The 15299-nt window shown below is 36.9% G+C and overlaps 1 protein-coding gene across 1 annotated transcript in view; it reads right to left on the bottom strand.

Annotated features, from left to right (window-relative positions):
* CCDC150 (coiled-coil domain containing 150) overlaps positions 1-15299 on the bottom strand; it is a 76730-nt gene that overhangs the window by 40099 nt on the left and 21332 nt on the right. Inside the window, 5 exon segments of the mRNA XM_035726912.1 lie at positions 4500-4568; positions 5102-5279; positions 5543-5667; positions 10767-10874; positions 14486-14578. Of these exon segments, the coding sequence (XP_035582805.1) occupies positions 4500-4568; positions 5102-5279; positions 5543-5667; positions 10767-10874; positions 14486-14578 (573 nt within the window).

Raw genomic sequence — 15299 nt, 5'->3', positions numbered from 1 at the left:
TCAAAATCACAAGGTACCACTTTTCACATCTACTAGGATGGCTATTATTAAAAATCAAAAAAACCAACAGTGTTGGTGAGGATGTAGAGAAACTGGAACCTATGTACATTGCTGGTGGGAAGGTAAAATGGTCTGGCACTGTGGGGCGCCTGGGTGGCTCAGTCATTAAGCATCTGCTTTCAGCTCAGGTCATGATCCCGGGGTCCTGGGATCGAGCCCCGCATCAGCCTCCTGCTCTGCGGGAAGCCTGCTTCTCCCTCCCCTAGTCCTCTTGCTTGTGTTCCCTCTCTCACTGTGTCTCTCTCTGTCAAATAAATAAAATCTTAAAAAAAAAAAAAAAGGTTTGGTACTGTGGACAAGAGTCTGGTGGTTCCTCATAAAGTTAAACAAAATTACATATGACGCAGCAATTCCACTCCTACATACGTATCTCAAGTAAATACATGTATAACACACATATTTATAGCAACACTAATCACAACAGCTGAAAGGTGCAAACAATGCAATGTCTATCAATAGATGAAAAGATGAACAAGACAAACTGTGGTGTGTGTGTATATATATATACATACCACATACAAAGACACATACACAGTGAATTCTTACTCATCTGTAAAAGGAGTAAAAGGGAATGAAGTTCTGCTATGTACAACAACATGGATGAACCTCAAAAATGTTATGCTAAGAAGCCAGACACAAAAGATCACATATTGTATGATTATATGAAATATCCAGAATAGGTAAATCTACACAGATGGAATGCAGATTAGTGGCTGTCAGAAGTCAGGGGAAGGAGGGAATAGGGAGTGATTGCTTAATGGGAACAGGGTTTCCCTTTGGGGTGATAAAAAGGTTTTGGAACTAGAAGAGTTAGTGGTTATACAACACTTGTAAATATACAAAATGCTACCGAATTGTTCAATTTAAAGTGTTTGATTTTCTATTATGTGAATTTCACCTTAATTGAAAAAACAAAATGAGATACTTCATACCCACTTGGATGAGTATATTAATTTTTTTAAAAAGCAGACAGTAACAGGGGCGCCTGGGTGGCTCAGTTGGTTAAGCGACTGCCTTCGGCTCAGGTCATGATCCTGGAGTCCCGGGATCGAGTCCCGCATCGGACTCCCTTCTCCGCAGGGAGTCTGCTTCTCCCTCTGACCCTCTTCCCTCTCATGTTCTCTATCTCTCATTCTCTCTCTCTCAAATAAATAAATAAAATCTTTAAAAAAAAAAAGCAGACAGTAACAGATGTAGGTGAAGATGTGGAGATATTTGAATCCTCATACACTGCTGGTGGGATTGCAAAATGGCACAGCTACTTTGTAAAAACACTTTGGTAGTTTCTCAAAATGAAAAAGAGTTATCCTATGACCCAGTTTTACTCCTACAGAATCGAAAACATATGCTCACATACAAAAAAAATGTATACAAATGTTCATAGCATTATTAAACAGCCAAAATAGTGGGAACAACCTGAATGTCTATCAACTGATGAATGGCTAAATGAAGTGTGGTACAGTCACACAATATAATATTATTCAACCATAAAAAGGAATGAGATACTGACATACATTACAGTATGGATAAACCTTGAAAACATTAACCTAGCAAAGAGGCCAGAGACAAAAGGCCACATACTGTTTTATTCTATTTATATGAAATGTGGGAATAGAGACATCCATGGAGATAGAAAGTAGAACAGTGGTTGCCAGGGGCTGGGGGCAGAACAGAATGGGGAGTGACTGTTAATGGGTATCAGGTTTCTTCTTGGTGATAAAAAGGTTCTAGAATTAGATAGTGGTGATGTTGGCACAGACTTGTGAATAAACTAAGAAACCATAAAATTGTATATTTTAAGAAGGTGAATTGACAGTATATTAATTATATCTCAATAATAAAAGGTACTAGATCAGACAATCCATCTAAAAATAAAATGAACCTTGCATGATATATGAAAATTAACTAAAAATGAATCATTGACCCATGTAAGACCTAAAACTATAAAAGTTCTAGAGAACTAAAAGGAAAATCTTTGTGATTTTAGGCTGGGCAAAAATTTCTCAGATATGACACAAAGGGTATGATCCAAAAATTAAAAAACTGACAAGTTGGATTTCATCAAAATGTGAAACTTCTGCTCTTTGAAAGAGCATTAAAAACAAGGCATAAAATGGAAGAAAAAATATGTTAAGCACTTAGAAGATTTGCACATATACAAAAAGTATGAATTTTTTATGTAAGAATCAACATGAGACTATTTTAAAATCTCTGAAAAATCAATAATAAGAAAACTGAATTAAAATGGTTAAAATATTTGAAGAGATACTTAAACTTGTGGATAACCAATAAACAGATGAAAAGATGCTCAATATTATTAATCACTAGAGAAATGCAAATTATAGCCACAATGATATGCCAGTATACACCAGTTAGAATGGCTAAGACCAAAAGGACCAACAATACCAAGCACTGGTGAGAATGCAGAGAAAGTGGAGCTCTTTTATACTATTGATGGAAGGCAAGATTCTTTGGAAAACAGCTGCTGAATAGTTTACTATGTCAAATATTTATTTCCCATAGGATCTAGAATTCCAACTCCTGATAATTAGCCAAGAGAAATAAAAATACACGTTCATATGTGAATATTATATAGGCTTTATTCATAATTGCCAAAATTTACCAACTCAAATGTCCTTCAAGTGGCAAATAGGTAAAGAAATTGTGATATATCCATATAATGGAACATAAACAACTGATACACACAACAAGAACTTGGATGAACTTCAAATGCCTTATGCTAAATAAAAGAAGCCAGACTTAAAATGTTGCATGTTGTATGATTCCATTTCTGGGATATTCTGGTAAAGACGTAACTATAGGAACAGAAGAACAGGTCAGTGGTTGCCAAGGGATGGAGGCAGAGGAAGAGGTTAATGATAAAGAGGCACAAGGGACCTTCCTGAGGTGATAGAAGTGTTCTGTATTTTGATTGTGGTGGTGGTTACATAATTGTGTTGGTCAAAACTCACAGAACTGTACAGTAAAAAAAGGGTGTATTTCACTATGTATATTATAACTTAATAAGCCTGACTTCAGAAAAACATAGCTTTACAATGAATACACATTTGAAAAATATCAAATTAGACCTAAGAAAAAAATGGGACTCTGTATAAGCATTATCATTTGGCCTAATAGAACCTCTCTAATGAGCCAGTATCTTTCAGCCCCATCAACTTACACTTAGCCTACGTTCAGACAAATAAAATCAGACAAGCAAACTGTTTTAATCACAGACATACAGCATTTGCCTTAGCCATGTAACATTCCCTACATTTTAAGCAAAAAGCATTCATGAATAGTATCCACCAATTTTCCAAATTTTAAAAAGCATAGTGGAGGACAAACTGACACCAGTAAGTCCTTATCATAGGAAGTGAGCTTTTTAAAAAGATTCTTAGGTTAGACTATTTTTCAAATCACTAGGGTTTAGTCACTAAACCACAGATTGCCTGCCAGAGTGGTGAACTGTATTAGAGCTTGGGCTCAGAATTTATCTTTTCTTCTCTCTCCAATTCTTAAATTACAAGTTCACACATACATGGTAATATGGTGATGGTAATATGAATACTATTTAATTGGGCCAGAGGCCAAGAAGCAATCAAGGATTGATTGTTATATTGACATGTGTTGCAGAATTTACTGTCTGGGGTAGGCTAATTCTCCTTGACAGTCCAGATAATTCCAGATAACATAATCTTTACGCTCTTCAAAATTTGAAACACAAACAGCAATGTTTTAAAGACTGGCTTTTGTTTTATTTTAATAAGAATTGTATTGGTGAAGGGCGCTTGGATGGCTCAGTTGGTTAAACGACTGCCTTCGGCTCAGGTCATGATCCTGGAGTCCCGGGATCAAGTCCCACATCGGGTTCCCTGCTCAGCGAGGAGCCTGCTTCTCCCTCTAACCCTCCCCCCTCTCATGTACTCTCTCTCTCTCTCTCATTCTCTCTCTCTTAAATAAATAAATAAATCTTTAAATAAAAAAAAAAGAATTGTATTTGTGTCTCTGGCCATTCTATCTTTTTAGAACCCAGAAAAGAGTATATTGCAGATGAAGTGACAGATGCTAACAGGTACTTAGGAAGTCTTTAAAACAAAACAAAACAGCATTGTCAGCAATGATCTCTTTGCCTCCCACAGGGCCATCAGCTCACTCTCAAGGGACTTCCTGGCTAAAATACTCAGTGAACACTAGGGCCAGAGCCAGTCATGACTCTGGCCCACACCAGATGCTCAACAAGAGAACGCTGCCCAGAAGCAGCCCCGTGCTGCCGTGACTGGAGTGCTCGGTGTTGCACCCACCTCAATGGCTCCTTTATCCTCCCACAGCCTGGTATTCGACAAAATAACCCATCTCCTCAGTAAGATAAGCTGATACCGGAGGCAGAAATACAGAAGGAAATACAGTGAAATATCAACAAAGAAAATGTGGAATACCTTGTTTTTAGCTAAATCCTTTTCCAAATTGCATTTTTCTTGCGCTATTTCTTTCTCTGTTTTATTAACCTGCCCAAGGAGGGGAAAAGAAATGGGTCCATTTTAAAGCAGCTGGCAGGCTCTACAGTAGCAGACACACCCTGCATGTTAGTTAATACCTACACTGCAGAGATAGCACATCCTCTCAGAAAAGGGGCCACTCAGGCAGTCTTTGAGGCAGAGCAGACTTCACAAATAGCCCTGAAATTAGAAAGACACGTCTGCATGTCAGACTGCTGCTTCCTTCCTAAAGAGGAAGACAGAGCTGTTCCCCCTTAACCTCCATTGTCCCATGCCTTCAGGGGAAATCAGCTTTTTATAATCTGACCCCTTAGCTATCATGAGGATGTGTGAGCTATTAGTTAATGCTATAAAAGGGTACCCTGTTTGGCACAGTCTACTTCACATGCTAAAAGACAGAGATTAGCCACCTAAAGATTTCTTTAATGGGAAACTCAGACAAACTGCATCTGGGCTGTATTTCTTATCTTTTGCACTTAAAATAGTTTTAAAGCAAGATCACCGCCACAACCAGGAGGTAACATAAATCTGCTTCTACCTACCTCTCCCTGAAATCTTTCTTTCTCCTCTAGCAGAGACTTCTTCTCTTGGATTGATGTTTCCAATTCACCTCGCAATCTTGCAATAGTTGTTTCTAGCAGCTCTTTCTGCAAGGCTGTCCTCTTCTCAGCATCCTGTGCTTTCTGGATACACTGATTATGCTCAAGGATTACACGGTCTCTGGAAGAAGACAAGGAGGAGATGTGAGAGTTAAACGAGAGTTCTTTAACTAACTAAAACATGAACTAAAGTTCATGTTCTCCAAGAACATATTGGCCAAGAGCAGTTACCAAAATGTTCTAACAAGACTAGTTCCTTGGGGGCAAAGTCTTTATTTTATCTTTGTGTCTGGCCCAAGAAAAGCAGAATTAAACGTTTCCATTAAAGATAAGAAATACAAATGCAAGAACAAAAGATACAGAAGTTGCCTATAATTTACTTACAGATGTGCTTGGAGTTGGATTTTCTCATTCTGAACAGTCTGTAGCTCAGTAGCGATACTGGCATGGGCTGCATCCAGGAGTAAGTTCTGTTCTTGAAATGTCTGTGTCATCATTTTCTGCTCTACCTGAGTTTTGGAAGTAATATTAAAAGCTGAGATGCCAGAAAGTCATTTAATAGGGTACCAATGAAAATAACTGATCAAATATACTGAATTAGCTTATGAAAGAAAAAATTTTATATAAATAAAACCTCTTTTTAAAGAATTTAATGTTCAGCTTTCTCTTTGTCCCCACTCTGACCTGACCACAATTCTATCATTTTACAGCTCTACCAGCCAACAGTGAAGATGCATTATTTACCCAGCCTGTTGCGAAATTTATAAAACTCTTAACATGAACATATTTTTAGATATAAAATTCTACTAGGAATATTTTGGTACTTTGAAATTTCAATATGATACATATTTTATTTTTAAAAAACATCAATACGTATAAAGTGAAAAGATCTCTTCACTTATACTCCCCCTCCTTAAAATAATCCCACTCTCCAGGGACAATCATGTTAATAATTTGGTATGAATTCTTTTGAAAATATTTGAAATTGCACTCAGATACTGTTACAGAAGAAGAACTATATGGCAATACCTAGGAGATATTGTGGGTTCACTTCCAGACCACCACAATAAAGTGAACAGTACAATAAAGCTAGTCTAATTTTTTATTTCCCATTGCATATACAAGTCATAGTCTATTAGCTGTGTAGTAGCATTATGTCTTAAACAATGTACATAATTTAAAAATACTTTTTTCATAAAAATGCTAACCATCATCTGAAGTCTCAGTGAGTCATAATCTTTTTGCTGGTGGAGGGTCTTGCCTTGGTGTTGATGGCTGCTGACTTATCAGGGTGGTGGCCGCTGAAGGTTAGGGTAGTTGTGGCAGTTTCTTAAAACAAGACAACAGTGAAGTTTGCCACATTGATTGACTCTCCCTTTCATGAGCGATTTCTCTATAGCATGTGATGCTGTTTGGAAAGCATTTTATCCACAGGAGAACTTCCTTCAAAATGGGAGTCAATCCTCTCAAACCCTGCTGCTGCTTTATTGACTAAGCTTATATAATATTCTAAATGCTCTGTTGTCATTTCAACAATCACAGCATCTTCACCTGGAGTAGGTTAAGAAACCACTTTCTTTGCTCATCATTCATTCAGGTTTTATCATGAGATTGTACCAATTCAGTCACATCTTCAAGCTCTTCTATTTCTAGTTCTCTTACTATTTCCACTATATCAGCAGGTACTTCCTCCACTGAAGTCTTGAAGCCCTCAAAGGCATCAGTGAGGGTTGAAATCCATTTCTTCAAAATTCCTGTGAGTGTTGATGTTTTGGCCTCTTACCATGAATCACGAATGTTCCTATTTATGGCAGCTATAGCTTTGTGAAATAGATTTCTTAAACAATAAGACTAGAAAATTGAAATTACTCCTTGGTTCATGGACTGAAGAATAGATGTTGCGTTAGCAGGCATGAAAACATTAATTTTGTCCATCTCTATCAGAACTCTTGGGTGACCAAGTACATTGTCAATGAGTAGTAATATTTTGAAACGAATCTTTTTTTCTGAGGATTAGGTCTCAGCAGGGGGCTTAAAATTTTCAGTAAATCATGTTGTAACCAGATGTGCTGTCATCCAGGCTTTGTTGTTCCATTTATAGAGCATAGGCAGAGTAGATTTAGCACAATTCTTAAGGGTCTTAGGATTTTCGGAATGGTCAAGGAACACTGGCTTCGACTTAAAGTCACCAGCTGTGTTAGCCACAAACAAAGGGCCAGCTTCGCTCTTTCTCTTCAACGAGTTGGCCAAGCAGCAGATGCACAGATGCAGATTTTTGTGAAGAATCTGACCCCCACTCTGACCCTGCAGATTGTACCCAGTGACACCATTTAGAATGTCAACGCCAAGAGGTGCCTTGGTGGCTCAGTTGGTTAAGTGTCTGGTTCCTGATTTCACCTCAAGTCATGTCTCAGGGTCGTGAGATTGAGGACCCGTGTCAGGGCTCTGCACTGAGCGTGGAGCCTGCTTAAGAATCTCTCTCTCTCTCTGGGATGCCTGGGTGGCTCAGTCGGTTAAGTATCTGCCTTTAGCTCAGGTCATGATCCTGGAGTCCCAGGATGACACCCCACTTCGGGCTCCCTGCTCAGCAGGGAGTCTGCTTCTCCCTCTTCTTCTGCCCCTCCCCTCATTTCTGCTCTCTCTCACTCACTCACTCTCTCTCAAATAAAATCTTAAAAAAAAAAAAAAAAAATTCTCTCTCCCTCTCTCCTTTCCCTGCTCTAAAAAAAAAAAAAAAAAAAAAAAAAGTCAAAGCCAAAATCCAAGACAAGGAGGGCATCCCCCAATTGGCAGTATCTGATTTTTGCAGGCAAACAGCTAGAGGATGGCTGCACTCTCTGAGACTACAATATCCAGAAAGAGTTCACCCTGTAGTGGGTGCTTTGTCTGTGGGGCTGCATCATCACATCATCGAACCTTCCGTCCTCTAGCTCACCCTGTCACAACTGGGACATGATTACCTGCTCCAAATGTTATGCTTGCCTGCAGCCCCGCGCTGTCAGTTGCTGCAAGAAGCGCAGCCACACCAACAACCTGTGCCCCAACAGGATGGTCAACTAAGGCCCTTCCATCAGCTTTTCCTTCGCCCACAGGGCAGCCTCCTGCCCAAGCCCCATTGCCTGTAGCTTCAATAAAGTTTCCCTTACATTGAGTGGGAGAAAAAAAAACAACAACAAAAAGCCTGTTTTGAAGCCAGGCATTGACTTCCTCTCTAGCGCTGAAAACCCTAAAGGCATCTTCCAATGGCATCTGTTGTTTAATGTAGCCACCTTCATTAATTATCTTCTAGATCTTCTGGAGAACTTGCTGCAGCTTCTACATCAGCACTTGCTTCACCTTGCACTTTTATGTTATGGAGACCGCTTCTGTCCTTAAACCTCATGAACTACCCTGCTAGCTTCCAACTCTTCTTCTGCAGCTTCCTCACCTCTCTCAGCCTTCATGGAATTGAAGAGAGTAAGGCTCTTGCTCTGGTTTTGGCTTTAGTCTAAGGGAATGTTGTAGATGGATTGATCTTCTATCCAGATCACTAAAACTTTCGCCATATCAGCAATAAGGCTGTTTCACTTTCTTATCATTCATGTGTTCACTGGAGTAGCATTTTTAATTTCCTTCAACAGCTTTTCCTTTGCCTTCACAACTTGGCTAAATGTTTGATGCAAGAGGCCTATCTTGGCTTTTGACATGCCTTCGTCACTAAGCTTAATCATTTCTAGTTTTTGATTTATAATAAGAGATGTGAAACACTTCATGTGAATACTTAGAGACCATTGTAGGGGTTATTAACTGGCCTAATTTCAATATTGTTGGGTCTCAGGAAATAGGAGGTCTAAGAAGAGGGAGAGGTATGGGGAAGAGCCAGTCAAAGCAGCCAGAACACACACATTTTTTAAGTTTACCATCTTAAATGGGCATGGTTTGTGGTGCCTCAAAACAATTACAATAATATATCAAAGATCAGAGATCACCAGAAGAAAAATAATAATGAAAAAGTTTGAAATGCCATGAGAAGTGCCATAATGTGACAAAGAGGCACAAAATGAGCAAATGCTATTGACAAATGGCACCAACAGACCTACTAGATGCAGGATTGCCACAAACATTCAAGTTGTAAAAAATGCAATTGTCCGCAAAGCACAATAAAACAACATATGCCTGTAATTGTTTTGCACAATTTATTTCCTCTGGCTCACCATTTTGGACTTCTCAAAACATAACATTTTTATTTTTTATTTTTTAAAGATTTTATTTGACAGAGAGAGACACAGCGAGAGAGGGAACACAAGCAGCAGGAGTGGGAGAGGGAGAAGCAGGCTTCCCACTGAGCGGGGAGCCCGATGTGGGGCTCGATCCCAGGACCCTGGGATCATGACCTGAGCTGAAGGCAGATGCTTAACGACGAGCCATCCAGGTGTCCCTCAAAACATAACATTTTTAGACACATCCCTTCTACCTACAACTTATAAACCTTTTGCAAGTATACAATTAACAATTACTTCTGTAAACATATTTTAAAACACTTTTATCTTAATACTTGACTGCAAAGCAAACCTTCACACCTTTGGAAAATAAAATCCCATTTGTGTAACAAGTTAAAAAATGTTTGTGAAAGTGTGAAGACATGTCACATTATTCTACTAAACTGTTAAGTCCATGAAAGTAGAGATTTTGTCTTGTTCACCACTATAATCCCATCTAGACCTAGCATCATACCTGCACAGAGTAAACACTAAGTGCTTGTTGAATTAATGAAAAATATTTATTATCTGTTATATGCAGTGGTAAGCACTATGGGAAATAGCAAAGATGTATAAGATGATGCCTCCAGTTCTAGGAAGCTCACAATGTTATCCAGGAAATGAGCCATGCATATAAACTGCTACGGAATGCAAAATAGAGAGGCAGCATAATGTAACAATTAAAAGCATTGACTCTGCAGTCAGACCTTGGTTTCAATCCAGCTCTACCCCTTACTAGGTATGTGACTTCAGGCAAGTTGATATACTTCTCTAAACCTCATTTTCCTTATTTATAAGATGAGGATAATAAATATTCCTTTACATACTGGCTGCAAGAATTAAAGGAGGTAATATATGTAAAATCATTAGTATAATGCATGGTATATACTAAGTATGCTCCCAAAAAAGTGACAACTATTATTATGAGAGTCTGTTTAATGTCCTAGGAGTAGGAGTTAACAGAGAAAACTCATTCCCTCTTGTTTGAGTGAGCAAGCTTCCTGATTTGAGTCTTAAAGAAAAAACAGAATTTCAAATAGCTGAAGATGAAATAAAGACCATTCTCAGTAGAGGGAATGGCATAAGCAAAATGGGAAACCACAGGTGTTTGAGGAAATGGTATTTGGGACAGGTAATTACTTTTCTTAAAGTAATGGTATTTGAGAAGAAACCATTAGGACTGAGTATAAGGCTAAATGACCCCCTGATGAAAACTGAAAACCACTAATCAAAAAATAAAATAATTCAGTAAATTTCTTGGAACTGTTAAAGTATTTTATTTACCCACTTGGTCATACACATTTCCTAGTTTCTTAGCCAAGGAGTTTTCTTGTGATTCTATCAGAAATTGACTAGTATTAAATGAATACCTGCAGAATGGCTTGGTGGTCAGCAATAATTCTGGCATTTTCCATACTAACAGTCTCAAGCATGCTGTTCAGCTCTGAACACTTTCTAGTCAGCTGGTCATTCGAAACCTAAGACGATATGTACAGCAAGTCATAGATCTCTCCAGTAAATAATTATTTTTACTTAACATATTTTTAATGATGGTATAGTATTTCATTCTGTATGTGAATCTAATTTATTTAACTTATCTCCAATTGATATTTCATTAGGTAATACTTTCAAATATTTGGAGTCAATACCCCACATAATTCTAAATCAAAACGTTCATCTGGTAGAGCAACTGAAGCATTCAACGGTTTACTGATCTCCTGTTCACAATTTTGAACACTGGTGAGACAGAGCAAGATATCTACAGAATGGACTTTACAATGTAGATGCCTAGCCAAGATTACAGAAATTCATTCCCAAAATTAGATGAGCATTCAGAATTGTTTAGCTAATAATACAAACTGTCTAAGCTCTTTCACCACCAATTACAGTATCCATAAGAGCAAAATATAGATAATTGTACCTTTTCACAAGACAGATCATCCAAAATTAAAAATCTTTTGTGCAACAAATTTATCAGATAATTCTGTTGTCTTTTTGATATTTGAAATTTTTATTCCTGAAGAAAACATTTATTCATCAGTTGTTTTAGCAAAGTGTATTTGCCAAGGATTTTTTTTTAAGTTTAAGAGGGCTTGAACTCATGACCCTGAGATCAAGACCTGAGCTAAGATCAAGAGTCAGATGCTCAACAGAATGAGCCACCCAGGCACCCCAAGGACCTTATCTTTTGTTATTATTTTTTAAAAGATTTTATTTATTTATTTGACAGAGAGAGATAGCGAGAGAGAGAGAGCACAAGCAGTGGGAGTGGGAGAGGGAGAAACAGGCTCCCCACTGAGCAGGGAGCCCGATGGCAGGGCTCGATCCCAGGACCCTGGGATCATGACCCAAGCCAAAGGCAGACGCTTAATGACTGAGCCACCCAGGTGCCCCAGATCTTATCTTTTAATGAACAAGTTCTTCAAGGATGGGGACAAATAACTCTATAGGATCAATTTAAAAAAACACTCAAAAAATGATAACAAGAAAGTAAAGAAATGAAAAACTATCTGGGAAGCATAAGTGGTAGTATAGTAAAGAAGTAAGGAACACGTTCAGGGCATTTTAAAATTATAACCAGATGTACAAACTATTCACCAAGGAATACCTAGAGGTAAGACAGAGATGAACTCCTGATCCTTGAAAAGAATAATTTTCTTTGGAGCCAGAAGGCCTAAGCTCAAATTCTAACTCTGCCATTTATTACCTATGTTATTGAACTTCTTTGTATATCAACTTCCTTATCATTAAAATGAGAATAATAAGCTTCTATAGTACTGCTATTACAAGCATTACAATTTGTTAGTAACATAAGGTGCTTATAATTATGCCTGGAACATAGAATGGGTTTGGTAAATGTTAATTACTACTACCAGAGCAAGAGTAGTTATTTTCATTATTTTATAAAATAACACATTTATTTTCTATTTTATCATAAAGAGAGTATAGCAACATTATGATCCCAACACTGAAGTAATCAAATTGTACTAACAAAAAGTTTTTTAAGTGATTAATACCATTTCACTGACCCTATGAGAATTAACTTCTTTGTCTGCATGCATGCGCGCGCGCGCGCGCACACACACACACACACACACACACACACACACACACACACACAATCAGCTAAATTTGGCAATCACCATCCCACAGAAAACAGTTACACATAACTCTAAAATCCGGCAAGCATTTATTATGTTCCTACTGTGCTGTTTGTTATAAAAGATACAAAGAAAGTGTAAGCATAGCCAGTGGCACTGAACTGCTTAGTTCATAGGTGTAGATGAAAGTTATATATTTAATGAGTAAATTATAAAGCAAACAAAGACAAAATGTAAATTAGTGCATGATTTAGCAGTGTATCTCATATACTTATGTGTCATAGGAGATTTGGTGAAATGGGAAATGTAGTTTATGTGATAATGGTTCATAGATGAAATAGATTTTAAGAAAATAAAAAATTTGGATGATGGCAATGGTATGAATTTATACAATTAGAATCAATCTTTGTTCTTGGTTTTTTAATTGAACAAAATTATGCAACATGTAAACACAAAAATGGAAAGATTTACCTGTGCTTTTGTGATGGGGAAAGGACAATTTCTTCAATAAATGGTGTTGGAAAAACTGGACAGGCACATGCAAAAGAATGAAACTAGACCACTACCTTGTACCATACATAAAAATTAATTCAAAATGGATCAAAGACTTGAACATAAGACCCGAAACCGTAAAATTTCTAGAAGAAAACATAGGTAATTTTCTTGGTCTCATACCAAAAGCAAAAATAAACAAGTGGAACTATATCAAACTAAAAATGCTGTGCTTCTGCACAGCAAAGGAAACCATCAACAAAATGAGAAGGCAACCTACTGAATGGGAGAAAATATTGGCAATCATACATCAATATCATATATATAATAAGGGATTAATATCCAAAATATATAAAGAACTTATAAAACTCAGTAGCTTAAAAAAACCTGATTAAAAAATGGGCCAAAGATCTGAACAGACATTTTTCAAAGAAGACATACAGATGGCCAACAGGTACATGAAAAGATGTTCAACATCACTAATCATCAGGGAAATGCAAATCAAAACCACAATGAGATATCACCTCACAAGAGAATGAGATATCACCTCACATGAGAATGGTTATTACCAAAAAGACAAGAAATAACAAGTATTGGAGAGACTGTGGAGAAAAAGGAATCCTTGGGCACTGTGGAAGGGAATGTAAATTGATACAGCCACCGTGGAAAACAGTACAGAGGTTTCTCGAAAACTTAAAACTAGAACCACCATATGACCCAGCAATTCCACTTCAGGGTATTTATCTGAAGAAAACAAAAATACTAACTCAAAAAGATATCTGCAACCCTACATTAACTGCAGCATTATTTACAATAGACAAGATATGGAAATAACCTAAGTGTCCATTGATAGATGAATGGATAAAGAAAATATGGTATGTGTGTATATAGATAGGTACAGATATTATTCAGCCACAAAAAAGAATTTACTCTTGCCATTTGCAACAACATGGATGGACCTTGAATGTATACTAAATGAAATATGTCAACCAGAGGAAGAAAATACCATATAATCTCACTTATATGTGGAATCTTTAAAAAAATGAAAAACAAAATACCAAGTTCACACAGGTGGATGCCAGAGGAAGGAGGTATAAGGGATGGGAGAAACTGGTAAGAGGGGTCAAAAGGTATAAACTTCTCATTAGAAAATAATTGAGTCATGGGGATATACTGTGCAGCATGATGACTATAGTTAATAACATTGTACTGCATTTTTGAAAGTTGTTAAGAGATTGAATCTTAAAAGTACTCGTCACAAGAAAAAAAATTTTTAACTATATATAGTGATGGACGTTAACTAGAATTATTGTGATCATTTTGCAATGTATACAAATACTGAATCACTATGTTGTACACCTGAAATATAATGTTATATGCCAATTATACCTATCATGATGGTATGAATTAATATAATCAGGATTAATTTGTTCTTGGTTCCTTAATTAAACAAAATAAAGTAACATCTAAAAACTATAGAAATGATAAGATCTTACCTGTGCTTTTTCTGATGTTTCATGAAGGGATACTATTTCAGACCTCAAATATGCATTTTCTTCGTGTTCCTTGTTGAAAGACCTCTGCACATTCTATAAGAGCAAAAACATAAGTTCTCTCCTTTCTTACATGTAAGAGCTATTATGAATATCTCTATCAAAATACCTGTTCTGTATTTTGGCTACTAGGAGTTCAAGTTTTTTTTCTTTTTTTTGTATTATGTTCAATTAGCCAACATATAGTACATAATTAGATTTTGATGTTGTGTTCAAAGATTCATTAGTTGTGTATAACACCCAGTGCTCTAGTACTAATGATATATATAGTGTCTTGTAAAGAATTTTTAAAAATCTTGGTATCTTCAACTCTCAAACTTCTCTTTTTAAATAAATTATAAAAACTGTTTATTAAAAATGTTCTTATATGGAGTTTCAAACTGGAAAGAATTTGCCTAAAACCATAATGTAAATATTTAACTAGCATCAAGTCAAGAAAGTTCTGCTAAGATGAATAGTTGTCAGTTTATATTATATACACATTATTTTCCCTAAGCAGTTAAGATTTTTTGTGATTTCAAAGAAACACATTCAAAGATCTTTTAAAGTTTTAAGTACGTGAAGATGTTTTCATCAAGGAATACCTGGGTGTGAAGCAAAAGAAAACACCTTTGCTCTAAAAACAAACAAACAAACAGGTGACAGGGATGTGAGTTGTGGGTTAGGTTTTCCCTAACAGGTAGTTATTGAAATGGGGAAGGGCAAAGTGCAAGTCCTCTCCCTATGGAGAGAGGACTTTTATTTTTCCAGGAGAAGC

Source organism: Zalophus californianus, chromosome 3 (genome assembly GCF_009762305.2).
Source record: "Zalophus californianus isolate mZalCal1 chromosome 3, mZalCal1.pri.v2, whole genome shotgun sequence".
NCBI classification, from domain to species: Eukaryota; Metazoa; Chordata; class Mammalia; order Carnivora; family Otariidae; genus Zalophus; species Zalophus californianus.
Note: the sequence above shows the minus strand (reverse complement) of the source record. Positions and strands in the feature narration are given on the sequence as shown.